General features: G+C 41.9%; 3 protein-coding genes across 10 annotated transcripts; 2 read left to right on the forward strand and 1 right to left on the reverse strand.

The window, feature by feature from the left end:
* Nucleotides 1-830: 830 nt before the first annotated feature.
* On the forward strand, nucleotides 831-17,691 carry LOC118358414 (ubiquitin carboxyl-terminal hydrolase 30-like). Of its 4 annotated transcripts, XM_035736224.2 has the most exons (14): nucleotides 831-1,216; nucleotides 4,612-4,703; nucleotides 8,781-8,890; nucleotides 9,002-9,184; nucleotides 9,347-9,450; nucleotides 13,205-13,303; nucleotides 13,437-13,482; nucleotides 13,566-13,660; nucleotides 13,774-13,833; nucleotides 14,052-14,138; nucleotides 14,254-14,334; nucleotides 15,727-15,949; nucleotides 16,193-16,301; nucleotides 16,440-17,691. In XM_035736224.2, the coding sequence occupies exons 1-14, from the start codon at nucleotides 1,208-1,210 to the stop codon at nucleotides 16,684-16,686; spliced, it is 1,545 nt and encodes a 514-aa protein (XP_035592117.1). In that variant the 5' UTR covers nucleotides 831-1,207; the 3' UTR covers nucleotides 16,687-17,691. The 4 variants fall into 4 exon arrangements, with proteins under 4 accessions (XP_035592117.1, XP_035592118.2, XP_035592119.1 ...); XM_035736225.2 differs by lacking the exons at nucleotides 831-1,216; nucleotides 4,612-4,703 and adding an exon at nucleotides 8,023-8,176; XM_035736226.2 differs by lacking the exons at nucleotides 831-1,216; nucleotides 4,612-4,703 and adding an exon at nucleotides 8,090-8,688.
* On the reverse strand, nucleotides 17,127-20,506 carry alkbh2 (alkB homolog 2, alpha-ketoglutarate dependent dioxygenase). Of its 4 annotated transcripts, none has more exons than XM_035736230.2 (4): nucleotides 20,349-20,506; nucleotides 18,692-19,022; nucleotides 18,408-18,606; nucleotides 17,127-18,133 (listed from the first exon to the last, which is right to left on the reverse strand). In XM_035736230.2, exons 2-4 carry the CDS (start codon nucleotides 18,963-18,965, stop codon nucleotides 17,824-17,826), a joined length of 783 nt encoding a protein of 260 aa, XP_035592123.1. In that variant the 5' UTR covers nucleotides 18,966-19,022; nucleotides 20,349-20,506; the 3' UTR covers nucleotides 17,127-17,823. The 4 variants fall into 4 exon arrangements, with proteins under 4 accessions (XP_035592123.1, XP_052334829.1, XP_052334830.1 ...); XM_052478869.1 differs by having other exon boundaries at nucleotides 18,692-18,981; nucleotides 20,349-20,495; XM_052478870.1 differs by lacking the exon at nucleotides 20,349-20,506 and adding an exon at nucleotides 19,936-20,045 and having other exon boundaries at nucleotides 18,692-18,981.
* Nucleotides 20,026-27,665, forward strand: unga (uracil DNA glycosylase a). Of its 2 annotated transcripts, XM_035736229.2 has the most exons (7): nucleotides 20,026-20,168; nucleotides 20,718-20,924; nucleotides 21,013-21,108; nucleotides 21,282-21,379; nucleotides 23,618-23,706; nucleotides 26,673-26,851; nucleotides 26,957-27,665. In XM_035736229.2, exons 1-7 carry the CDS (start codon nucleotides 20,073-20,075, stop codon nucleotides 27,095-27,097), a joined length of 906 nt encoding a protein of 301 aa, XP_035592122.1. In that variant the 5' UTR covers nucleotides 20,026-20,072; the 3' UTR covers nucleotides 27,098-27,665. The 2 variants fall into 2 exon arrangements, with proteins under 2 accessions (XP_035592122.1, XP_035592121.1); XM_035736228.2 differs by lacking the exon at nucleotides 20,026-20,168 and having other exon boundaries at nucleotides 20,520-20,924.
* The last annotated feature ends 10 nt before the right edge of the window (nucleotides 27,666-27,675 follow it).

Consider the following 27,675-nt stretch of genomic DNA (forward strand, 5'->3'; position numbering starts at 1 on the left):
GATCTTACAACGCCTGGTTAGGTATTTTACGTATCAGCTAACCACATCATATGTTATAGCAATCTGTCAGTCGATGACACAGTCGAGACGTGACACGCAACCATTGGTTTATGCATGCAACGTCTGAGCAGGGGAACGCGACCGGTGTGTTCACTGCATGGTGCAACACAACTAATGTCTTAGTCTGTTTGATCGCAAATTAAGGTATTTCAAACTGATTGAAGAAAGACAAAGAGTAATCACAGCGAAGACCACGTTACTGCATAGGTTGTTGTGAGAAAACATAAACATCATAAAGAGCAGCAAACATAAAAGCTTGGTGTATAGGCTGATTACAGAGGGAATATATACTTTACAGAGAGGCTATATCAGCAGAGGAATGTGTGTGTGTTGGGGGGGCTGTCACAAACACACACTGCTGTAGTGAGGACACCCAATCATGGCCAGATGTGATTCAACCTGGATTCAAACCAGGGACTGTAATGACACCTCTTACACTGAGATGCAGTGCCTTAGACCTCTGTGCCACTGGGGAGCCCTAGAACTCTCTGTATTTGTCTGTCTGTCACACACACACACACACACACACACACACACATATGCAGAGAGAAAATAAGAAGGGACATTGTCACATGTCTGTGATAGGCTATAGGCTGCAAGCTTTTTGATCCCTTATGGAATCAATCCTAACATTTTTTTATGCTAGTCAGGTTTGTAATTAAGATGTTATTTAGAACATTTCGGTGGGTAAAATAGAATGCTTTTTAGCATGTGACAACCTGTATAATACGCTTAAATCACGCAGGCTCCATTTTGAAATGAATGCGAGGCTGAGGTGGGTAACCCCCGGAAGTCGCTAGTCAAAACAACAATACACTGGATTTATATCGATACATGGGCAGATGAAGACGTTAGACTTTTTAAAATGTATTTTTAATTTAATTAGGCAAGTTAGTTCCGAAGAAATTCTTATTTACAATGACGGCCAACCCCTAACGACGCTGGGACAATTGTGCGCCGCTCTATGGGACTTCCAATCACGTCCGGTTGTGATACAGCCTGTAACGTTAATCGAAACAGGGTCTTGTGGTGACGCCTCTTGCGCTGAGATGCAGTGCCTTAGACCGCTGCGCTACTCGGGAGCCCTGTGTGCCCAAGGCAGTCAAACTAAGAGGTTACTGTGACTGGATCGAGGGTTACATTCACGATGTACAAGGTAAGATGATTTATTTGTACTTTTTTTGCAGCTAGCTAGGTAGTTAACGCAACTTTGTCGGTTGAAAAAGGTGTAAAGTTGGTATTTTAACGTAGCTTATTTGATCATATTACTGAATGTTTTCAGCTATTGCTACATAAAATCTTTGTAGCTAAGTATTTAGTTAATGTTCCCTGTTGTTGTGCATGCCATCTTGGTTCAAGTCTTCAGTCAGGAGTGAGGCAGGCAGGTGTAGTTTGACAGCAATGTCACACATTGTCCTCACATTATTCATACATAATTCAGGTAGATGCGGGTCAGTTAGGAAAGTAGGTGTCAATTGAGTAATTATGTTTCTATCTGCAAATTAGGATAATATTACTTTAGAAACAAACAGAAATGCGCTTGGATGTGTAACAGATGTGAAATGGCTAGCTAGTTAGCGGTGTTCGCGCTAAATAGCGTTTCAAGCGGCGCCTGGGTATGGGCGAGGGGACGGTCTAAAGTTATAATGTTACATTGGTGCCGTGACTCGGATCACTGGTTGCGGCGGAAAAGGAGGAGGTCAAAAGGGGGGTGAGTGTAACGGATGTGAAATGGCTAGCTAGTTAGCGGTGTTCGCGCTAAATAGCGTTTCAATCGGTGACGTCACTTGCTCTGAGACCTTGAAGTAGTAGTTCCCCTTGCTCTGCAAGGGCCGTGGCTTTTGTGGAGCGATAGGTAACGATGCTTCGTGGGTGTCAGTTGTTGATGTGTGCAGAGGGTCCCTGGTTCGCGCCCGGGTATGGGCGAGGGGACGGTCTAAAGTTATACTGTTACAGATGCACGACTCGAATGGCAAGTGTGGAGGTATCAGTGTTGCCAACTAATTTTCAGGTTAAGATGCTAGAAGCAGGTTGATTTGTTGCTAAATGACGTTGTGATGTCATTGCGTGATAACGTAAAACTGCGTCATTACGTAGAATACACAATAACGTTTCTCAAATTGACTGGCCATCTCGGCAAAAAATATTATTTGACATTTGTTCAGGTATAGACTCCCACTCTTTTCTGTACTTCTGGCTGTACAATTTTGATTGAGACATGTTGATTGATGTTGTAAGTTCTGTTCAAGATCAAACATTCGTGACCAACTATATTCATTGGGTTTGACTCGTCGAACCCGTACTACTGCTGCTGCAGTCAGCCAAAATCGCAATGTACTTAAAAAATGTTTTTAACAACAAATCAATACAGAAGGTACATAAGTATATATAGATTATAAACAATGGACAATTGAGCTAGGGGGTACAATATCACATTACAATTACACAAGGACCTTAAGGGACATACATACACTTACAATTCTACCAGCTTTTTTGTTAGTTAAATACTCTATCTTAAAATACAGTTCAATTTCTTGAATGAAGGTGTCACACAGTCTTTGACAGCTATGAGTTCACATTTATTAATGTTAAGATATAGACCAGATGCTTTGGAAAAGGATTGTATCACATTGATCGCTATGGGAATTTGGTTAGCGTCTTTCAGAAAAAGTGTAATATCGGCTTATAATAATTTCTTTACCAGCTATGGAAATACCTTGTACAGGACTATTATTTAAAGAATTTGTAAGAAGTTGGGTGATTAATAAAAACAGTTACGGAGAGATAGGACAACCTTGCCTAATTCCTCTATTTAACTCAAATCTAGGTGAGGTGCCAAATTTCAATTTGATAGGGCTGTTACCATTTGCATAGAGAGTCTTAATAGCCTTACAAAGTCCCCAAAGCCAAGTCTCTCAAGGGAGTGGAAGAGGAACTGATGCTCTACTGTGTCAAATGCTTTATAAAAATCTAAAAATAATATGAAGATATCCTCAGGTATTAGGTCTGAGTAGTCAAGTATGTCTAATACTAGTCTGACTTTGTTAGAAATATTTCTGTTCCTCATGAAGCCAGACTGTGTTTCATCAATGATTGCATCCAGGACTTATTTAATTATTTTTGCAAGTAGTAAGGCTAATATCTTATAGTCATTATTAAGAAGACAAATTGGACGCCAGTTATCGATGAGCAGCACTTATTTTTTAGGCTTAGGTATCAGTGTTATTAACCCCTGACTCATTGTAGAAGGGAGAACATTGTTTTTAATACTCTCTAAAAAGACTTCAAATAGGAAGGGAGCTACTTGTTCAGAAGATAATTTGTCAAATTCTGATGTAATTCCATCAACACCTGTTGATTTATTGTTCTTTAGATGTTTGATAGACTCTATAATCTCTTCAACTTTTATTGGTTCATCACACTGTTTAGATTTGCAATGTAGTGAAATTGCTGCTGGCCTGCTGCTGACGTCACTCACAATGCACTTTTTGCAGCCATGCACGTGTGTTGTGACTTAGTGTGTGACAGAGAAAATTGTTTTTGTCATTTAGAGGGAAAATACGTGCATTTTAGCATTTGAGTCACTTTTCAAAAGTTTTTGAATACATTTTTAAAAGTAGCTAAATTGGTTGCTAGGTGCTGTTTGAAAAGAAAGTTGCCAGGGTGGTCTGAAAAGTTGCTAAATCTAGCAACAAAATTGCTAAATTGGCATCACTGGGAGGTATGTGTTTAATTTGTGTGCTAGGATGCCACGAACCGCAATCCAAAAATGGAAAGTACTGTATGTGTGTCAAATTTATCCAATTCCCATTTTCATCAGGAATAATAACATGGTAATGTAATCCCTTAAATTATGACTGTATGTTTGTTTTACTCCATGTGTAACTTTGTGTCGTTGTATCTGTCGAACTGCTTTGCTTTATCTTGGCCAGGTCGCAATTGTAAATGAGAACTTGTTCTCAACTTGTCTACCTGGTTAAATAAAGGTGAAATTAAAATAAATAGATAAACATCCCTTTATGTTATTTTCAATTAGATATAATAGACCCAAATTGAGTAATTTTGACCCCACCAGATAGTTACAATACTTAGCAGTATTTTCTTCAAACCCCTCACTAGTGAAAATCCACATATCTATGCAATAATCAAACCTCTTACGTTTTTAATTTCAGGCAAGTAGACTTTTTTTGCATTGTTTCGGGTTCTGCTTTGATTTAGCCTAAATTAATGCATTATGGAATTGTTTGGACAAACCAATTATTATATGTTCTTTGTGTCCCTTATGGAAGGTTCTAGTAGTTGAAACGCGTTGCAGTTGTTTGTCCTGATGTTCTAGTCTGACTGTACCCATATGTATTATTTTGTATATATATTCTGTTAATAGATCATTAAAGTTTGTCGCAATGTCCCGGCCGCCTACTCTTAATCTTTCTTTGGATTACTTGCCATTTAGGAGTCAATCTTCATCTCACTTTATGGTGTGTTGAAATAAATATTTTGTCTAACGTTACTTGTCTAACTCAATTATTTTTAAATATTTTTTTCCCCCAGCTGCAGTTCTACTCTGAAAGTCCATTCATCATGGAGACTAAATGCAACTGCAAAGCTGGCCCGGGACAGTGCAACCATTCCTTCAGTTTACTGTAAGCCATAGCTCATTACATTAAAATCGCCTACACATCTATTCCACCAACAGAAACCTAAACATGCTTGCCTCAAACATGGCACATCCGACGCGTACGTCAGGCCTGAAGTCAAAACATGTAAAAACAGTTAGATTATCGAAAGTAAAGCCACTGAGGAATAACAATGCACCTGCCAACAAGGTCCGCAGGACTTGAGGGGATTGTGCCAAATATGTATTGTCCAGTCCCTACACCATTGCCCAGTAAATAGTTTGCTAGGATCCTTATGCAAAACCATGCTGCAATAGGAAGCAACTGCCAAATATACACCTTGCTGGCCTCAAACTCAGAGCATACTTTTTTTGTGAAATGCAACAATTATTTCCTTGAGAGTCTGAAAAGTTGGTGGACATGAAGTCCAAGTTGGACCAATACTTTTTTGAGCACTTCCTGCCAGCCCTGTGCAGAAATAAAGAAAAAATAAATCACACTGGTAGGTGGACAGGTGTGTCTCTGGTCCACACTCCAGTCCAGTTGGTGGCGGTAATGCACCTTAAAGTTGGTTGCCAACTGCCCTATAAAATCCTCAGAAGAAGAAGGTGGAATGGTGATACCCTGGTGCCATGGTAATAATAAATACTGGTGTAGTTTTTTCAGTGATGTACAGGACTGGACTTTGAAATGTTTGTAATTCCAGTTACATGATTGAAGCTTAAAATATGTCTATAAATGGAGTTAGTCTATTTGATCTAAGCTTGAACTTTTAATGAACTGTTAAATTATTGATGCTGGAGACATGTATTTTGATAATTAAATAGTCATGTTTGAAAAGCATTTGTCATGGTATTCTTCTCAGGTAGAAATTCAGTATATCAATCTAGTGTACATCACAGAAATACAGGGTTCTCCCTTAAGCATTACAGTGGCTCTGTACATTGAGTGTTAGACAAATGGATAAATGCTTACAATAAACAATTCTTCATTCATTCCCATATAGTGGAAGTGGGTAGAGCACAAGATACGTGTTCTTAAAAACAGTAGCTCTTGGAAAGTTGAGTACAGCACGTACAAACCACAGCTGGTTAACTGAACTGGCGAGTGTCAGGGGGATCACGCTATCAAATATGTCTTCTAAGCCTGGTAATCAGCTTTCAGGGTGTCAGTTTTTAACCCCCGTGTACAACATGATGAACCTGGGATCACACTGGAAACTAAACTGTTGCCTTCTTAGTGAGTCATTCTCCTTTGCTAGCCAATCTATTTCATCACGCGCTGCCTCCAGTGGCTCTTCCATAGGCAGGGGCTTCTGTGTAATCATGCTTTGGGAATAGCAGCTCTGCAACCTGGCCAGCTCTAGGGGAGAAGGAGGGTCCGTCATGGTCTGGGACGGTGTGTCGGGGAGAAGGGCCTTGGTCAGGGAGGTGACCAAGAAACCGATGGTTACTCTGACAGAGGAACTCTAGAGTTCCTCTGTGGAGATGGAATAACCTCCCAGAAGGACAACCATATCTTCAGCACTCCACCTATCAGGCCTTTATGGTAGAGGTTCCAGACGGAATCCCATTGAGCACATCTGGGATCTGTTGGATCGGAGGGTAAGGGCTACGGCCATTCACCCCAGAAATGTCTGGGAACTTGCAGGTGCCTTGGTGGAAGAGGGGGGTAACATCTCACAGCAAGAACTGGCAAATCTGGTGCAGTCCATGAGGAGGAGATGCACTGTAGTACTTAATGCAGCTGGTGGCCACACCAGATACTGACTGTGACTTTTGATTTTGACCTCCCTTTTGTTCAGGGACACATTATTCAATTTCTGTTAGTCACATCTGTGGAACTTGTTCAGTTCATGTCTCAGTTGTTGAATCTTGTTATGTTCATACAAATATTTACACACGTTAAGTTTGCTGAAATTAAACATGGAAGTTAATTTTTTTGCTGAGTTTACTATCTTAACTAGCTACCATCACACAACAACATGTTGGCTGGGCTTACTTCCGGGGTCATATGATTTCCCGAACCTCACTTTAATTTCAAAATGTCACCTGAAGCATGACTAAATTAAATGTTTGGTGCTGATGAAGTCTGCAAAGTTGAAGAAAGTGTGGAAAAGAATAACAATGTCAACCATAGATGTCGCACTGATCTGGAACAATACACAAGAAGATGGCACCTGAGACCCTACGGCGTGCCAGAGGTGGAGAATGAGGATGTGCCAGGGGAGGATATCAGCATCTGCCAAGAAGTTATGCCTGCAGATGTAGCCGATGTGAAATGGCTAGCTAGTTAGCGGTGGTGCGCGCTAGTGGCGTTTCAATCGGTGACGTCACTTGCTCTGAGACCTTGAAGTAGTGGTTCCCCTTGCTCTGCAAGGGTCGTGGCTTTTGTGGAACGATGGGTAACGGTGCTTCGAGGGTGATTGTTGACGTGTGCAGAGCGCCTGGTTCGCGCAAGGGGACAGACGTAAAGTCTATACTGTGTTTCGTGATACCATCAACGTTGGTCGTCGCCTCGGCAAGAAGCAACAGCAAAACGATTCTAGACCAAGCGGTATCATCATCCACTTCACTGCCAGATTCTACAGGGATGCTGTCTGGAAAGCTGCTAGGAAGAACGCCTTCCTTTAGAGCCATGGTATGCGTTTCGACGAGCATCTCAGCCCGGAGGACATAGAAAGAAGGAACAGGTTGTGGCCAACGATCAAAAAGCACGAAATGAGGGAAAGGCTGCTTACTTCGTCGGAGGACGAGGCTTCATCAACTGTTCAGAAATCCATATTCCTCTCTAAAATCTCACCAGAAGGAACATAGATAATTCAACTGATAGTGTAAGGAAAACATCAACTCAAATTGTTCTAATGTAATGACCACCCAGAAACAGTGTTGCATCTTTTTGGCATTGTATTCATGTAAGAAAACTGTGGCAAGACATCAGTAGATGTATAATTGAACACATTTATGAAGATCTTACACTATTATGGAGAGATGTACTGCTTGGATTCTTTACCTACGATAGAAATAAGATGAAACAATTTATGTAATTAATTTAATTATTATTTTGGACAAATGTCATATTCACAAATGTAAATTTACAAACAAAACACCACATTTTCTTAACGTCAAAAAGAAATGGAATTATTTTAAGACAATTAAATACTCTACTAAACAAAAAAGCTGTTAGAATAATAAGTGTTTGTATGTCCCTTAAGGTCATTGTGTAATGTGATATTGTACCCCCTAGCCCAATTGTCCTTTGTATATTATGTGTATATATACTTGTGTTCCCACATGTACGTCCTGTATTGATTTGTTGTTCATTAAAATAAAAAAAAGTCTCGAACAAATGACTTCCTGTACAGCTGTGTTTGGTCCGTCAGAAATCCAAAGATCCCAATTTAAGTTCCACTACGTTAACTCCGAGAATATGCCGTGGTGCAGATCAGCGACATCTGAAAAGCTTATTCGGGAGTTCCTGTACTCTGGTACCATTGTCAGGTCAGACCTGAATGTTTTACAAGGCCTTTCTTTTCGCGCATTAAATGTGTGATTGTGTCGGGGTTTAGCGAAGTGTGTTCAATGAGCTTGCTTTTTCTTAGTGCGCAGTTCGAACGACGTTTTTAAGTGGCGCACACACAAACGACGCCAAAGCAAGAGTACTGTTGATCTGACTGCATCAATCTGAAATTAACAATTTGACGGACTATTATGGGATTACCATACCACCTGTTCGCAAAATTCCAACATGTTTTAGAGAAGTCTTTGTGCATTGTGTCGTAGTAGAGGATGTCAAAAAGAGCAATCTACAGTAGCTAACGTTTATAGGCAGATCTGTCATGTCGACAGGACTGCCTGTCGTTGGCTGGCGAACATGTGTCATGTTCAGCAAATGAAATTCGACTCATGAACCAGGAATTATCTAGTCAACAAATTTAGCTCAATAAACCTATCTCCGCTGCTGCTTTGGATCCATGAGAGTTTGTTAGGTGTGGACATACAATATATTCCGAGTAAGTAAAGGGAAACGCATTTGACGTCCCAACAGTTCAGCCTTTTCTATGAAACTGTCAATAATATGTAATCACTTTGGAATTTTTTTCAGGAATAAAATTATGAAAAACTGGGGAGTCATTGGTGGAATAGCGGCTGCCATGGCTGCTGGAGTATATGTTCTATGGGGTCCAATTACAGACAGCAAGAAAAGGAAGAAAGGTAAGCTTGCCCAATGTCTGTGTAGGCAGTTAAATACGAGATCACTAATGTTATGTAGGTGGATGTTTATGAGGGCCATTGACTGTATACCAAAAAAACTATCCACCATAGGCATGGTACCAGGCCTGCTGAACCTGGGAAACACCTGCTTCATGAACTCTCTGCTCCAGGGCCTGGCAGCCTGCCCTTCCTTCATCAAGTGGCTGGAGGAGTTCACTAGCCGCAAAGGTGTGCCAGAGGGCGAGCCAGAGAAGGACCCCAAACTTTCCACAACACTCCTGCAGCTTCTCCAAGGTAGTGTTTGGTGATGGGCGAAGAAGGAATCAGAATCCCTGTACACTCAATTGTTAGACTCTGTGGTTGCAACCCAAGTGGCACCTTATACCCTATGGTGCACTACTTTTAACCAGGGCCCATGTAATGCACTATGTAGGGTACCATATCTCTGATTTGCAGCACTGTCAAACAACAACACTGGGGAGGAGGATGTGCTGGATGCAGGGTGTCTGCTGGAGGTCCTCAGACTCTACAGGTGGCACATCAGTTCCTTTGAGGAACAGGTACGTTATCCTTACTTGTTAAGTATTTGTGAGCATTTTTTCAGAGCATTCAAGTCAAAATGATTGTCTTAAATCTGTTCCCCATAAGAATTCTGCTCCACGTTCAAAACGAATGATAAGGCAGCCCTTCCAGTCGAAGCTCACATCCACTACAATACTATGGTACTTTCCAATGGAGCAGCAATAAATCCCCCTATGGATTTCACATGACTTGGCAGGGGTACAGCCATGAGAGGGCCTGGGAGGACCACCCACTGGGGAGCCAGGCCCAGACAATCAGAAAAAGTTTTTATTACAGACAGAAATACTCTTCAGTGCCACCCCCCTCCCAATGATCCTGCAGGTGAAGAAGCCAGATGTGGAGGGCCTGGGCTGGTGTGGCTACACGTGGTCTGTGGTTGTGAGGTCGGTTGGACATCCTGCCAAATTCTCTAAAATGACGTTGGAGGCAGCTTATGGTAGAAATTAACATTAAATTCTCTGGCAACAGTTGCGGTGGACATTCCTGCAGTCAGGATGCCAATTACACGTTTCCTCAACTTGAGACATCTGGTGTTGTGTGACAAACTGCACATTTTAGTAACCTTTTATTGTCCCCAGCACAATGTGGACCTGTAATGATCCTGCTGTTTAATCAGCTTCTTGATATGCCACACCTGTCAGTTGGATGGATTATCTTGGCAAAGGAGAAATGCTCACTAACAGAAACAAATGTGTTGTACAATATTTTGAGAGAAATAAGCTTTTTGTGCATATGGAATATTTCTGGGATTTTTATTTTATTTCAGCTCATGAAACACAGTACTAACACTTTACATGTTGCATTTTATATTTTTGTTCAGTCTATGACTGAGATATGTGGTCGTCTCACCTACCTACACTACATGACCAAAAGTATGTGGACACCTGATCGTCGGATATCTCATTCCAAAATCATGGGCATTATTATGGAGTTGGTTCTGCCATTTTCTGCTACAACAGCCTCCACTCTTCTGGGAAGGCTTTCCACTAAATGTTGGGACATTGCTGCAGGGACTTGCTTCCATTCATCCACAAGAGCTTTAGTGCGGTCGGGCACTGGTGTTGGGCGATTATGCCTGGCTCGCAGTCGGTGTTCCAATTCATCCCAAAGGTGTTTTGATTGGGTTGAGGTCAGGGCTCGGTGCAGGCCAGTCAAGTTATTCCACACCGATCTCGACAAACCATTTCTGTATGGACCTTGCTTTGTGCACGGGGGCATTGTCATGCTGAAACAGGAAATGGGCTTCCCAAACTGTTGCCACAAAGTTGGAAGCTCAGAACCATCTACAATGTCATTTTATGCTGTAGCGTTTAGATTTCCCTTCACTGGAACTAAGGGGCCTAGCCCGAACCATGAAACCAGCCCCAGACCATTATTCCTCCTCCACCAAACTTTACAGTTGGCACTATGCATTGGGGCAGGTAGCGTTCTCCTGGCATCCGCCAAACCCAGATTTGTCTGTTGGACTGCCCCCATTCTCATCGACAGGGCTGTAGTGGAGCAGGTTGAGAGCTTCAAGTTCCTTTGCATCCACATCACCAACAAACTATCATGGTCCGAACACACCAAGACAGTTGTACCGGTACCCCTTGTATATAGCCTCGCTACTTTTATTTTACGGCTGCTCTTAATTATACACTGCTCAAAAAAATAAAGGGAACACTAAAATAACACATCCTAGATCTGAATGAATGAAATATTCTTATTAAATACATTTTTCTTTCCATAGTTGAATGTGCTGACAACAAAATCACACATTATCAATGGAAATCAAATGTATCAACCCATGGAGGTCTGGATTTGGAGTGACACTCAAAATTAAAGTGGAAAACCACACTACTGGCTGATCCAACTTTGATGTAATGTCCTTAAAACAAGTCAAAATGAGGCTCAGTAGTGTATGTGGCCTCCACGTGCCTGTATGACCTCCCTACAACGCCTGGGCATGCTCCTGATGAGGTGGTGGATGGTCTCCTGAGGGATCTCCTCCCAGACCTGGACTAAAGCATCCGCCAACTCCTGGACAGTCTGTGGTGCAACGTGGCGTTGGTGGATGGATGAGACATGATGTCCCAGATGTGCTCAATTGGATTCAGGTCTGGGGAACGGGCAGGCCAGTCCATAGCATCAATGCCTTCCTCTTGCAGGAACTGCTGACACACTCCAGCCACATGAGGTCTAGCATTGTCTTGCATTAGGAGGAACCCAGGGCCAACTGCACCAGCATATGGTCTCACAGGGGGTCTGAGGATCTCATCTCGGTACCTAATGGCAGTCAGGCTACCTCTGGCGAGCACATGGAGGGCTGTGCGGCCCCCCAAAGAAATGCCACTCCACACCATGACTGACCCACCGCCAAACCGGTCATGCTGGAGGATGTTGCAGGCAGGAGAACGTTCTCCACGGCGTCTCCAGACTCTGTCACATGTGCTCTGTGTGAACCTGCTTTCATCTGTGAAGAGCACAGGGCGCCAGTGGCGAATTTTCCAATCTTGGTGTTCTCTGGCAAATGTCAAACGTCCTGCACGGTGTTGGGCTGTAAGCACAACCCCCACCTGTGGACGTCGGGCCCTCATACCACCCTCATGGAGTCTGTTTCTGACCGTTTGAGCAGACACATGCACATTTGTGGCCTGGTGGAGGTCATTTTGCAGGGCTCTGGCAGTGCTCCTCCTTGCACAAAGGCGGAGGTAGCGGTCCTGCTGCTGGGTTGTTGCCCTCCTACGGCCTCCTCCACGTCTCCTGATGTACTGGCCTGTCTCCTGGTATCGCCTCCATGCTCTGGATACTACGCTGACAGACACAGCAAACCTTCTTGCCACAGCTCGCATTGATGTGCCATCCTGGATGAGCTGCACTACCTGAGCCACTTGTGTGGGTTGTAGACTCCGTCTCATGCTACCACTAGAGTGAAAGCACCGCCAGCATTCAAAAGTGACCAAAAGTGACATTGTGTTGTTTAAGTGATCCCTTTATTTTTTTGAGCAGTGTATTTATTTTTTACTTAACACTTGTTTTTCCCAACTGCTTTGTTGGTTAAGGGCTTGTAGTAAGTAAGCATTTCACCTGTTGTATTCGGCCCATGTGACGCGTGACTCATCACTCCAGAGTCCAATGGCGGCGAGCTTTATACCACTCCAGCCGATGCTTGGCATTGTACATTGTGTTCTTAGACTTGCGTGTGGCTGCTCGGCCATTTCATGAAGCTCCCCACAAACCGTTATTGTGGTCATGTTGCTTCCAGAGGCAGTTTGGAACTCAGTAGTGAGTGTTGCGACTTACCAGCACTCTGTGGTCTTTTTCTGTGCGCTTGTGTGGCCTACCACTTCGCAGCTGAGCCTTTGCACCTAGACGTTTCCACTTCACAATAACACCACTTAAAGTTGACAGAGGCAGCTCTAGCAGGGCAGCAATTTGGATGAACTGAACTGTTGGAAAGGTGGCATCCTTTGACAGTGCCACGTTGAAAGTCACTGAGCTCTTCAGTAAGGCCGTTGTACTGCCAATGTTTGTCTATGGAGATTGCATGGCGGTGTGCTCAATTTTATACACCTGTCAGCAACGGTGTGGCTGAAATAGCTGAATCCACTCATTTGAAGGGGTTTCCACATACACACAAGTATCTTAGGATGAATGCACTAACTACATCACTTTGGATAAGAGCGTGTGTTATATGACTTAAATGTGTAAGGTATATTGGTTTAATCTCTCGTCCCTATTTACTTTTCTTAGGATGCCCATGAGCTCTTCCATGTCCTCACCTCTTCCTTGGAGGAGGAGCGAGACCGACAGCCCAAAGTCACCCACCTCTTTGACATTCAGTCCCTTGAGGTACGTTGTCACTCTCTTTCCTTTTAATACTCATAGCCCTGCTAAGCTTAGTCTCTTTCAGCACAGTGTGTTTTTGATGTAAGTTAATTGTATTTTTGCCTTCTGACTTCTGTTCCTTTGTTTTTGTTATCAGAGTCTCCCAGATATAGATGATAAGACCTTAAGCTGCAAGAGTCGAGGTAAGAAAGCAAATAGTGGTGTGGAATATTTTACTAGAGAAGTAGGTTTTGGTAAAATAGGGAAACTACTTTTGCTCTTCCAGGCCCTCTTCATCCTTTACGAAGTCCTTGGAAGTTTCCACATCCTTTCCATGGCCGCCTAACAAGCAATATGGCTTGCAAGCGTTGCGAACAACAGGTGATTAATGTATTTGATTATTTTTCATAACACGTGAATATCAGATATTTGGCAGTTTACTGTCATTAAATCAGTGGTTTGTTTGTGCTATTAATTCCTTTTCTTGTTTGCAGAGTCCAGTGCGATATGACTCTTTCGACAGCCTCTCCTTATCCATCCCTTCACCGCAATGGGTAAGCAGAATGGGTGACAGGAGAAAAAAATACATGACGGAAACCTTCAAATCATTCAGGTGAAGGTTTTCCTTGTACCATTGCTGGTACAAATATCATTATGTGTACACGAATGTTGCAGGCGCAAAAGCTTCCACGAGTTCAGGTTCTACACGACTATGTAAAATAATAGCTTGTGAGCTACAGTATATGCAATGTGCTGAGTATATTTCTCTTAGGGCTGGCCTATCTCCTTGGATCACTGTCTCCAGCATTTCATCTCTTCAGAGACCATTAAAGAGGTGGAGTGTGAAAACTGCACCAAGGTACTATTCTTCACTTTGTTGGTTAAGAAAAAGGAACTGTACTTTTGTGAGCCTATGGGTATGTTATTTTGGAGCTTTAGAATGAACCTTGTTTTGACATCATCTCTCCTGTCAGCTTCAACAAGGCACCTTGGTGAATGGGCATGTCCTGGAAAGCCAGAGGACAACCTTCATCAAACAGCTTAAACTGGGAAAGGTAATGGTCTTTCCCACTAACCATGTTTTTATTCAAGTAAAGTCAAAACGTACACAGAAATTGCTGTGATAGACACAGGAAGTTTCGGCACAATTTTAGAAATGCAGACGGATAATTTGTTGTTCGACATGGTGGGATCTTTTTGTATTGGTCAAATTAATTATACAAGAAATGGCGGTGGAAACATCCTTATGTGCAAATATTGATTAGATAACCATCATATCGAAGTGAACTTTGAGTCACACAATATTATGGTGTGTGGTCCTCCTATGACTCAGGAAGCCATGCAGTTTATTAGGCTATGCTGCCCGAAAAAGGCAAAACGCAGTAACTAAACATTTTTGACCAAATTCGTAATCTGTTGTAATGGCCAGGTATATTATCTGAGTTAATCTTGAGATTTAGTTTCTTGACACAAGAACGAGCCAGTTCATCAGAATATATCATGGAGTATCAGAAATTCCTGTCTAGACAGAAAAAGGAAGTTACTGCCTTTTGTAGTGCAGTGCAGATAAAACAAGCTATGAACTTCACAGGGTGGTGAAAGTGCACGGTGATGAGCTTGATGCTCCTTTCCAATAAATATCCTAGGGTCGTATTTTCGGTAGTTGGAAATGCAATGGAAACACATTGGACTTTAGATTTTTATTCGGTACATCAATCATGTAACAAAGTGCTTATACAGAAACCCAGCCTAAAACCCTAAAGAGCAAGCAATGTAGATGTAGAAGCACGTTGGCTAGGAAAAACTCCCTATAAAGGCAGGAACCTAGGAAAAAAACCTAGAGGAACCAGGCTCTGAGGGGTGGCCAGTCCTCTTCTGGCTGTGCTGAGTAGAGATAAGAGTTTATTGCCATTAAGGCCAGATCGTTCTTCAAGCTGTTCAAACGTTCATATATGACCCACAGGGTCAAAAAATAATCAGTGGTTGAAGAGAGTGCAACATGTCAGCATCTCAGGAGTAAATGTCAGTTGGCTTTTCATAGCAGAGCATTGAGGTCAAGACAGCAGGTGCGGTAGGGCGGGAGAGGGAGAAAACAACATGAAACGTAAGCTAAAAAAGTATGTTTTGTGTGCACTCCAATACACAATGATTATTATCTGCAACAAGTCCATTTGGTGGGAAAATGTGCATATTTTCTTTATGCAGATTTTAGAATATTCACATGAAAATCTGTCACCAATTGGATGGAAACCTACCTATTGTGACCTACTTAATGATATGTGAAACAATTGCCGTGTACTAAATGGTTTCACTGCTTTACTGGTATCCCCTTGCACACATCACTATCAGATGCATTTGTCTGGCTTCAGGATATCCTTGTCCTCAGTTATGTGACATACTGTACACAGGTATATGACGGCGTGTGTTTGTGTGACTCCTCCCTCCAGCTCCCACAGTGTCTCTGTATTCACCTGCAGAGACTGACATGGTCTAATGAGGGTACGCCCATAAAGAGACAGGAACATGTCCAGATCTCAGAGTACCTGTCTATGGACCACTACAAACACCGCGCAACCATTCAGAGGCTCCAGGTCATCAACTGTACTCCCAAAACCATTAAAGCAGAGGATTCAGGAGAAGCTGCAGATAAGACCCCTCCCATTGGCAAAGGTACGGTGAAATCACTTAAATTGTCTTCCTGGAACTAAATTGCTTGTCTTATGACGTCTTGCCTTTTCAGCTTGAGAGGACTGAGACCTGTCATGATTGTTCTTAGTGTGTTCTTGGAAATTGGCCTTAGATTATTTGGGATTTGTTTGAGGACAGATACATTATGAGAGTAATTGTTGTTTTACAAACCCTTGAAAGGCCTTGTACAACACTAAGATCATACTGTATTCTACTTATTTTCAGATATAGAACACCATAACAACAACAAGCCTCTGTCCAATGGAACCTGTTCGTCTGTCTTTCTCCATTCTCCTGGGTTGAACCCACAGGTCAACCTCACATATGACTACAGGTAAACACATCCTGATAATCTTAAACAGCCTTTTCATATCAATAAAGAGAAGAACCAATTATACAAACTTAGTAAATTGTCTTGGAATTATAGTGTGTACTCTGATAACACTGTTGAATACACCATGTCTCTCCACAGCTCCTCAGAATACCACTTTCAACTGATGGCTGTGTTGGTTCACCATGGTGACATGAACTCAGGACACTTTGTCACTTACCGCCGCTGCCCTCCCTCGCCCCACAGCCCCTCTCCATTCAGCTCCCAGTGGCTGTGGGTTTCAGATGACTCTGTACGCAAGGCCAGTCTGCAGGAGGTGCTGTCCTCCAATGCCTACCTACTCTTTTATGAGCGGGTGAGACGGCTCCGTCTACTGTTGGAGGAGTAGAGCCCCGGATCACTGAGCCAGACTGGACACCTACTCCCCTGCCAACCCATACCACCACAGCCATGTGTGCCACAGAAAACACCCCTCAGAAGTGTAATTCTCCTGCCCCAATGGCTTACCTGTAGGATTGTGCTTTAACAGTACAAAAGATTATGCTGCTCTACTTTGACCTCCTGTCATTAAAATCATGAATGTCCCCCTCGTCTTTTACAGCGATTTAGGAGGCACTGCCTTTTAGATCCCAGAGATTGCCTACCTGTAGGAATGATTGGACTGTTCTCAAAAACATCTCAGAATACTGGTAGTCGTTTCACAAAAGATTTGCGTTACTTCAACCAAGATGTTTTAGGCTAAATGGGTGTTACTAGATTAGGAAATGTGGAGGTACTTGATATGTAATCACTGTCTTCAGGCATTTGTCTGGAAATAATCACTCAATATATCTTAATGTAGGTTTAATTAAAATAATGCAATGTTTCAATTGACATTGTATATAAGCTGCTGTATATTACGTTTTTCTATGTGTGTAACAAATTCAGAATACTGTAATAACGTGCAGGTGGTTTGGATTGTAGTCTAGCTCCACATGCCTGCAGACCATTTACTTTCAGTGTATATTGCTATTTTTGTTCCTAAATGATATTGAAGCAACATGATAGTTTTACAACTCTTTTATAGAGCAGCGGAATTGGAATTGATAGCAATGTAACAAATTTACCCCAAATATTGTCTGATTTGCCAAAGTGTTTAAAGTTGTGGTGGCAGTGTGTACAACTACACAATCTGTGTGTATTGCTCAACAAGCATACCAGTTATAAATACTGCCATTTACTCACTCTCCTCCAAGTATTGAATTAGGATGCAACTTCTAAATAACCCTCTAACCCATTTTCTGATCAATTTGCACTAATGTATATTTTGAAGATTTGTGTGTGTGAGATCTGTCAAGAAGTTGATATTTTTCAAAGATACAATTATGAAAATAAATCTATAAGTAAAGAGTTACCACAACTGATTTTTATGAATTGGACCATGAACAAATTCAGAAACTAGTTGAATCAATATTGCAGTGGGGACAGTACGTCCCCTGACGTCAGCCACAATGAAGTGAGACTCCCAACGGAACATGTCTGACCCTCATTTCTTGCCGTCTTGGAGGATGCGTCTGAAGGTAAGGTTGATGCGGGGTGTGAGGACCCTCTTGCGGGCTGGCAGGCTGTGGTACCAGTGGGTGTTTGTGGGAGAGTTCATGAGGAGCAGGCTTCCGTGGGCCAGTTCAAGCTTCACCGGGTTGATCTGTCGTCGGCGCTGTTTTCCCCGTGACTCCCGGTGTCTGAAAACAAAGTCCCGGACCGCCCCCAGGGATACGGAGGCGATGGGACAGAGGGGGTCCAGTTCCCGCTCATCATCACGGTGCTCACCCATGTGATCATGTCCATCTTTGTACCTGAGAAAACCAGGAGCAGCTACAATGGAATCACAGTCGAACAGTCCTAGAGTGTATTTATTACACCGAAACCGTTTACTCCAAACAGAAAACGTTTTGCAACAAAAACTAGCTATTGGACTACTAACTATTGGACAAATTCAAGTAGGTCTCTCCCTGTTTTGCTCCATTTGTTTCTATTTGGTTCTTAAATGGTAAACTGTTTCCATTGCAAGACATAATGAATACACCCCTGTAGATGTAGAATCTTCTATAGCAGTGTAGACAGACTCACCTGTTAATCAGGACGAAGTTGAAGGTTTGCCCTGTTACCTTTTTAACAGCATCACGAATGTACTCCAAGGTTGGAGTCCACGGGCTAGCCTGAAGACTCACTCCAGAATAGGTGTAGGTTAGTCCTGCGTCCCCACAAGACGCCTGCTTTCTGGGGACATTGTAAACCTTCCCAAACACCTGAATCTTTGTTTTATCTCCTGTAACAAAATAAGAATGGCTCATCTACATACCAAGAAGAAATGTATCTGAACTGTCACTGAATTGAGTGTGACAATTGTATACCTGTGAGGTAGACTACCTCCTCCTCCAGCCGTGTGTAGAGGCAGTCTGCTTCCTCTTTAGGAAAGAGTAGAGCATAGTCACAGTCCAGTCCCTCTGCTTCAATCTTCTGCCAAGACTGAGAGAACTCAGTCAAATAGGCATCCTCCTTCACATTCTCCTTTACAATCCCCTGATTGCATTCTTCCTCTTTACATTTTTTCAACACAGGTTCTCTCTGTTCATCTGTTGTCCCATCAATATAGCGCTTCCTGGTTTGACTCACAAATGTATCCATCAGCCGCCACCTTGCTCTGTGCTCACCAACATGAGAAAACGTCCTTGTAATAATGTCCTAGACCAAGAATGAAAAGAGAACGCAGGAGTACGGATAACAGGAGGAATAGGCCTACAGATAAACGTATAGCATATGATAATTAATTACTAAATACGTGAGTAGAAAGTTTACAACATATCACATACTTGGCCATTACAGTTTAATACCTTGCTAATCTCAAGTATGAACATTGAACTATAACCATTGACGTAAACAGGTAAAAAATGCACACTATGATGGACAGTGCCACCCGGGGTCCTTGGGACGTCCCTGCCCTTAAACCCTAACCCTTACCTTAACCTCTACCCTTACCCAGCGTTTCCCAAACTCGGTCCTGGGGACCCCAAGGGGTGCACTCTTTTGTTGTTGTTGCCATAGCACTACACAGCTGATTCAAATAATCAATTTATCAAAACGTGCACCCCCTGGGGTCCCCAGGACCGAGTTTGGTAAACACTGCCTTAACCATTTTAAATTTCAACTTCAATGGTTGGTCTTGGTGAATGGGTTGGCATAAAAAGTGAACGTCTAGCAACCCAAATATTGTGTGTTCAACTCTCATCATGGACATCTTTAGCATTTTAGCTAATTAGCAACTTTTTAACTACTTAATACTTTTTAGCAACATTGCAACTACTTCACATGTTAGCTAACCCCCTAAACTTAACCCTAACCCTAGCCTAGCTAACATAACATTGCACTATTGCAAATTCGTAACATATAACACGTTTTGCAAATGTATTATATTGTACGTTTTGCAAATTCATAACATATAATACGAATTGTAATTTGTAACATATTATACGAAATGGGTGATGGACAGCCACAAATGAATACATATCATACTAACTAGAGTTCCCAAATTACGTACAGAATAATACTAAATGCTCTGAGACCATGTTGTGACCGAAGCCCTGCGCGTTCACCTTACCAAACGTCATCGCAAGTTGGCGGGAAATGTTCTGTGAGAGAAGTGGTTCAAAACAAGCGGGACTGTGTTCGTGCTGCTGAACAATAAGGAAAGCAAGCTCTACGTCAACTACTACCAAATTAATCAAGGTTACTAAAATGATAGGGCAGAAAACTATAAATTATTTTTTTCCGCCCATTTCGAAGAAGAGAGCTTCGGGAGGGGAACATGAGAGAGAGGATGCCCAAGAACATGTGAGAATTAGCGCACTATTAATTTATAATAATTGTTTGCACGCGAGCTACATGAATACAAAACGGTGCAATTGTCTAACTATTTTAAGGTAGCTAACATTCTGTACATTACAACTTTTAACCTAAAGTTGCATGTATACACATTGAAATAAGGTGATATACTGTTTCACCAGCACGTACCTTGTTGTCTTGACGCTGTTATTACAATAATCCGCTTGCTAACTAACAAAATAATTTATGTAAATTGTTACATTTTATGTGATAACGTTGAAAAGACCATACAACATGGGTTTCAAACCAGTATTCTAAACCATCTTCGACCGTAACACACAAATCCCGCGATATCTTTACCATCAGCGATCACAGGGGGTGGGGTCACTGGCGTCAGTGTTTAGGAAATTTCGTAGTAGATTTAGAACATGTTGCTAGCTGGCTAAAATGCTTGCAATGAATGTACCATATTTGAGACGTTCTCCAATAATGTTTTTAACTGCACCATTAACAGCCACACGTGTTTCACCAACCTTGCATTTTACTCAATATACCAAGGTTGGACGGGTGAAGAAGCTGAAGCTATCAGGCAACGGAACAACGGAGGCACCTTCTTCTCCAGTGTGTCCAGAACTGCTGGCCCGAATCGCCAAAAACAAGCAAGCTGCTTTGGAGAAACTGTCCGCCAGTAACACACCGGATGAATTTGGGGAGAGTTGGAGAAAGAGTTTGGTCTCTGAGTTTGGAAAGCCTTATTTCATAAACGTAAGATGAGTCTACCCATACATAGCTACATCGTACAGATTATCATAAATGGGCATAATCAAATTCCCTTCGCTCCTTACTGTTTCAGTTGATGTCTTTCGTTGATGGAGAGAGGAAACTCAACACTGTCTACCCTCCCCCTCAGCATGTTTTCACCTGGACACAGATGTGTGACATCAAAGATGTAAGTTTAGGTGTTTGACAACAATGGCACATGTACAGTTTTTCATATTAAGGGGCAGAACCCGCTAATGTACAGTATGAGCCAACTCATAGGGTTAGACTGTACAAGTTATTTCCAGGGGGAAGAACCACTGCACTGCCCATAATGTTCAGAGCCATTTCTCCTTGGTACAGGTCAAGGTTGTCGTCCTCGGTCAGGACCCATATCACGGTCCAAACCAAGCCCATGGATTATGCTTCAGTGTGCAGAGACCTATCCCACCTCCACCCAGGTAGCCTACAGTATTATTACGTTGTAGACCATGTTGAACATATCCAGGCAAGGGGAATATGTTTCCTGCAATAAAATGTATGGTGTAATACATACAGTGCCTTTAGAAATGTCTTTTCAATGTATTTTTTGTCAATGATCTACACAAAATACTTGAATGTCAATGTGGAAGAAGAATTCTAACATCTGTAAAAAAGAAATATATATATATATATATATATATATATATATATTGGTCAATACATGTTAGAATCACCTTTGGCAGTGACTACAGCTGTGAGTCTTTTTATTTTATTTTACCCCCTTTTTCTCCTCAATTTCGTGATATCCAATTGCGATCCTGTCCTGTCACTACAACTCCCAACAGGCTTGGGAAAGGTGTAAGTTGAGTCACGCATCCCCAAAACATGACTCGCCAAACCAAGCTTCTTAACACCAGCCCGCTTAACTCGGAAGCCGGCTGCACCAATGTGTCGGAGGAAACACCATTCAACTGACGACTGAATTGAATGGTGTTCATTGCTCAAAATAGTATGCGGAATCATCTGGATATGTGTGCAACAAAATTTAAACATTCACCTTCTGCTACCATTTCTGTCAAGCCGTCTACACATACAGTTTGAAGCATACGTTCAACGTAAGCACCACACAACGCACTGCAACTGCAACGTAATGCTGCAAGGCAAATGCAGTGTTCTATTGGAAATGAATGTACTTCTGGTGTGCCAGAATGCAATGATGCTGTCGGTGTGATCGAGGTGTAAAAATGAATCTTTCACTCAGCTCTTTAGAAGGTGCACAGCCCCCAGCCAGGCAGTGTGAGGTGGAATAGGCTAAATAGGATTCGTCGTTCTTTGTCTTGGTGCGATTTAATTGACCAACTATGAAACAAAACATCAGAAATACTTTGAAGACAGCTACTGCGCCATTTATTTTAATATAAATGTGATCATACTTGACTTTTTATTCACGTGAGTGAAATGCTCGCACTGTTGAGCCCTGACCATCTGTCAACGTGGTTGGTGAAATAGACATCTTACACACCAATGCCAAAATCTACCCACATTTGGCAGGTGGCGGGTGTTAATTTTAGGCCCTGGTTAGGTTGGATAACGCTTTGTGTATGGGACATGAAGGTAATTTCTTTGCCAATTTTTTTTTTTTTGCAGTTTTACTTTAGTGCCTTATTGCAAACAGGATAAATGTTTTGGAGTATTTTTATTCTGTGCAGGCTAATTTCTTTTCACTGTTTAATTAGGTTAGTATTGTGGAGAACTACAATGTTTATTTATCCTCGGTTTTCTCCTATCACAGCCTTTAGTCTCTTTAACTGTTTTAAATTCTCTATTGGCGTCATGGTGAAATCCCTGTGCGGTTTCCTTCCTCTCGGGGCAATTGAGTTAGTGACTTTGTAGTGACTGGGTGTATTGATACCAGTGGAGGCTGCTGAGGGGAGGATGACTCATAATAACGGAGTAAATGGAATGGCTTCAAACACATGGAAACCATGTGTTCTATGTATTTGATAATATTCCACTAATTCTGCTCTAGCAATTACCATGAGTCTGTCCTCTCCAATTAAGGTGCCACCAACCAACTGTTATTGATACACCATCCGAAGTGTACTTAATAACTTCACCATTCTTTAAGGATATTCAATGTCTACCAATAGGGGCCCTTTGTGAGGCCTCCCTGGTCTTTGTGGTTGAATCTGTTTGAAATTCACTGCTCGACTGAGGGACCATCGGTAATTGTATGTGAGATACAGAGATGTAGTAGTCATTCAAAAAATCATGTTAAACACTGTTATTGCACACAGTGAGGGCATTTAACTTATTATGTGACTTGTTAAGCACATTTTTTTTCTCCTGAACTTATTTAGGCTTGCCATAACAAAGGAGTAGAATACTTATTGACTCAAGACATTTCAGCTTTTCATTTGTAAAAAAAATTCAAAATAAATAAAAAAACATAATTCTACTTTGACATTATGGGGTATTGTGTGTAGGCCAGTGTAAAACTAAATCTACATTTTTAATACATGTTTAAATTCAGGCTGTAACAACAAAATGTGGAGAAAGTCAAGGGGTGTGAATACTTTCTGAAGGCTCTGTATATTTATCTGTGTGAAGGACATTTAGCTTTTTTGCCTTTATTTTTATTCGATATTGGTTTTAGTTTTTCATACCATTGACACAGTTGCCACATCGTCAAATGTATTGCCTCTTCTCTTTTTCAGCTTGTTGAATATGTACAAAGAATTGGCGTCTGATATAGAGGGCTTCCAGCACCCTGGACATGGAGATTTAACTGGATGGGCTAAACAAGGTACTGTGGGCACAATAGTCTAGCACACGTGTCTCAGGAGGGCATAATGTCTGCAAGTTTATGCTCCTCCCTTCTGCCTTATTGATCAGTTAAGTCATTGATTAGTTAGGAACTCCCCTTGCCTGGTTGTGTAGGTCTTAAGTGGACACTAATTGAAAGCAAAATAAAGAAAGCCAGCAGAGAGACGAGCCCTTGAGGAATTGACTAGGGCTGGGCGGTATACTGTATTTTACAATATGCCGGTATCGATGCGCGGACCGGTTTGGATTCCACTTTACTTTCTATAATGTTATTTCAATGTAAAAAAAAAAAATCTATGAATATTGTTTGTGAAATGTGAGACGCTACTCCACCGTGTGTAGCGTCTGGTTTTTATAGTTTACTCCACTACTTGAGTCGTCTCCTCTCATTCCGCTTTCCACACATACCAAGCCCTGCCCCGTCACTCAAGGAGCGCAGTTGTTTTTGCTCGACCAAGAGACCACTTGCTTGATCCAGTCTGCATGGTCAATGCTGCACATGGAACACGATGTTGATAACGATGCTGATTTCCACTTTGCGTCTTAATATATTCCACAAGCGTAATATAATTACATAATTAGCTTGTATCGTACTGTGTAACTTCTTAGAAAGTTGTGGCTAAAATAAATAGTTTTAGCCTCTAATGCTATTTGCTAGCTAGCTAATAAATGTACTGAGTCAGAGCAAATGCAGTTAGCTAATATAGCCTGATTCCATTGATTGTGTAGGCGTAAATCAACATGTTTGTGCAACATTATCTTCTAAATTAAAGAATTGTATGCAAAGCATGAATGCTATTTAAAATTTGTATTGGCGGATCGCAACCAACGGAAAGGTGCTTGCACCGCCACCTACTGTACTGGAGTGTGAAGCCTGTTATGGCCCCCCCATTCATCTATTTCTCAGATCAAGCCCTTTGTTTCCGCCTACTGTTAAAGACTGAATTCATTACACTTTGAATTAAAAGGGAAAATAAATTGCTCTACACCCATTAACCTCACCACTATTCCACTAATTGTCCCTATCTGATCCTACACCAGGCTGGCAGCCTGGGAGGACGGGACATTATCATTCAACACACTTTGTAACTCCTCTGCAGTAAAATCTATTTCCCTGCAGTTGCCACCACAACATCTATATTCTGTGGTTGGCATTCCATTTCTGCAGGACAGTTGATAACCAATGGCTATGAATGCTAAGAAGCCAATCTTACTGAAGTACATGTCATTTCTATTACTCTCCATTGGCCTCCGCTTAGGGAACCTCTTAGGATCACTCGCCCTGGACCCATCTTCCTCTACTACTCTCTTCACAACCTCAACATAAGACACCTTCTGTACTCCTCTGGCCCAGTCAACCTCGACCTGCCTTTCTCTCACCGGACTCTTCTGATCTCCAGCAACATTAACACACACAGCTTTTTCCACAGATATTACACATCTTTGTCTCATGCCCTTCTTTAGGAATCTCCCTCCTACACACTGCTGCGACATGACCATAAGCTTAGCACCTACAACACTGATCGGTTCGGGACAAAAGCTCTCACAGGATAACTGACACATCCTAACTTGACTTTGTTGTGAAAGGACTGCATTAAAACTCAGCAGGACAAACCGTGTCTTCTGTTTCACCACGCTCTCCACCGGGTCTGCTTCGCACCAAATGGCACTCGTCACAGACACTAGGAATCTTCCATTTCAGTTGATCCTCAACACTTAACGCGATTCCACTTATCACTCCTTTTAGCGATGCCCTGCTCCTGAGAGCAAAGCAAGTCTTTTCCCATGGTGCGGAGCGCCAGGTCCTTCTGGACGGACAACACACAAAAAAGCATTGAGTCCACTTCAAGGTACTTTCACAGATTCAACAGTCCCCAAACTCTTCTCCACCTAACCTGACACCACATATGAATCAGCCAGAAGACAAGGATCCATTCTCTCAAAATCTCACTCACTGGGCCACAATGATCTTTATCATCATTGGGACAAAGCTCGACCTCGACGATCTTCACCACACCTGCCACCACAGGTAATCCATTCTCTCTCGTCAGGTAAAATTTCTGAGCTACTGTGGTACGTTGTTTTTGCTTTTTGTACTTGATGTCAATCTTCTTCACCATACCGCTTCCCTCTACACTCCACTCCTTTCCTTCTTCCTCACTGTCCAATTCCACATCTCCATGCTCTTTCCGGTCCATCCTCTGTAGTAGAAAACTGTTCAAATGGTTCTTGTATCCGCATGAATAGAAGTAGCAACGAAAAAAACATTTAATGTAGTCAGATTATAGGGTCCCCAATGAAACACTGACCAACACATTGGTTACTACGTTGTCACAATAACTCCTCATTCTATTTCAATTCCAACAGTTCACCGAAGTGTTTTGATGTAAATCGCTAGTCAAATTTCAATTGCAATATTTGGTTAAAACTAAGGCCAAGATTGTTTTTCCCATATCATGCAACCCAATGTGGAAATTATCTCAAATGAGTGCAGGAAATGCAGAAATGGATGAAAATACTGAATTATTTTTGGTTGAAGTTTGTTTTACACTGTTCAGCTCATTCAGAATGGAGAAAGACCCATTGACACCTCTTAAAATGTATATGTTGCCACCCTAGGGTCATGCACTACTCATAAAGGAAATTTAGAACTTTTTATTATTCCAAAACATCAAATACCGTCCCAATTTGTTGTGATATATTTTGGCATTATAGGCCAGCTCTAAGTTTGGCACCCCTGGTCTAGCAAGTTTGGCTATAGACATGCAGTATAAATATCATAGACTCCTGATGCAATATCTTAGGACTGTCATGAATGCAGGCACTATTCAGGATCATGCAGATAATCAGAACAAGTAAATTGAAGTATGAATTGGACATTGATGAACTTCAATGCCTTGATGTGCAGTTATCAGGAGCTAACTGGCGTAATGCTTCTCTTTCCAGGTGTTTTGCTGCTCAATGCTGTGCTGACCGTCCGAGCTCACCAGGCCAACTCTCACAAAGACAAGGGCTGGGAAACTTTCACTGATGCTGTGGTGCAGTGGCTCAGCTCCAACCGGGAGGGCCTCGTCTTCATGCTGTGGGGGGCCTATGCTCAGAAGAAGGGAGCAGCTATTGACAGGGTTGGTTGAATGTAATATTGTATTAATAGTGAAACAAACACTTTTCTATTCTTGACACAATCCACTGACCTCAGCTTAATGGTCTTTTGTCTTTATCCTCTGTAGAAACGTCACCATGTCCTTCCCACTGTACACCCCTCCCCTTTATCTGCTCATCGAGGCTTCTTTGGATGCAAGCACTTTTCCAAGACCAATGAGTTGCTGGAGAAATCAGGGAAGGAGCCCATAGACTGGAAGGCACTTTGAGATGTCCCACACAGCCTTATTTTCATGATGGGGATTCCAAAATGCAACTAACTAGATTCGTCACTACTGCTACCAAACCATAAGCTTATGGTATTATTTTTGTTATCAAATATCTGGGTGACATGTTTGTAAATGTTTACTGCAGTGGGCAAGTTCATACTAATTTCCTTTATTGGCAGATTATAGTTTTCACTCTGGTTTGCAGTTTGCACCCTTTTTTAAAATGTAATTGGATTTGATCTACATTCAAGTTAAGTAATACCTCAAGTATCACTTTGTTATGTCAAAACATAGCAGTTATATCAAGGTTTCCCAAACTCAGTCCTGGCCCCACCTCTGGGTGCACATTTTGGTTTTTGCCTTAGCACCACACAGCTGATTCAAGTAATCAAAGCTTGATGAGCTGGTTATTTGAATCAGATTTTTTTTTTAGGAAACCCAGGACTGGGTTTGTGAAACCCTGAGCTAAATGTGGCTGGTCTGTAAATATGTAATTATTCTGTTCTTGATTTTTAGTACATTTTTTATTATGCTTTTCTACTTTAAAAATAAACGTATTGTTATTCAAGGCTGTTTTA

This window comes from Oncorhynchus keta, chromosome 25, assembly GCF_023373465.1.
Source record: "Oncorhynchus keta strain PuntledgeMale-10-30-2019 chromosome 25, Oket_V2, whole genome shotgun sequence".
Classification (NCBI taxonomy): domain Eukaryota; kingdom Metazoa; phylum Chordata; class Actinopteri; order Salmoniformes; family Salmonidae; genus Oncorhynchus; species Oncorhynchus keta.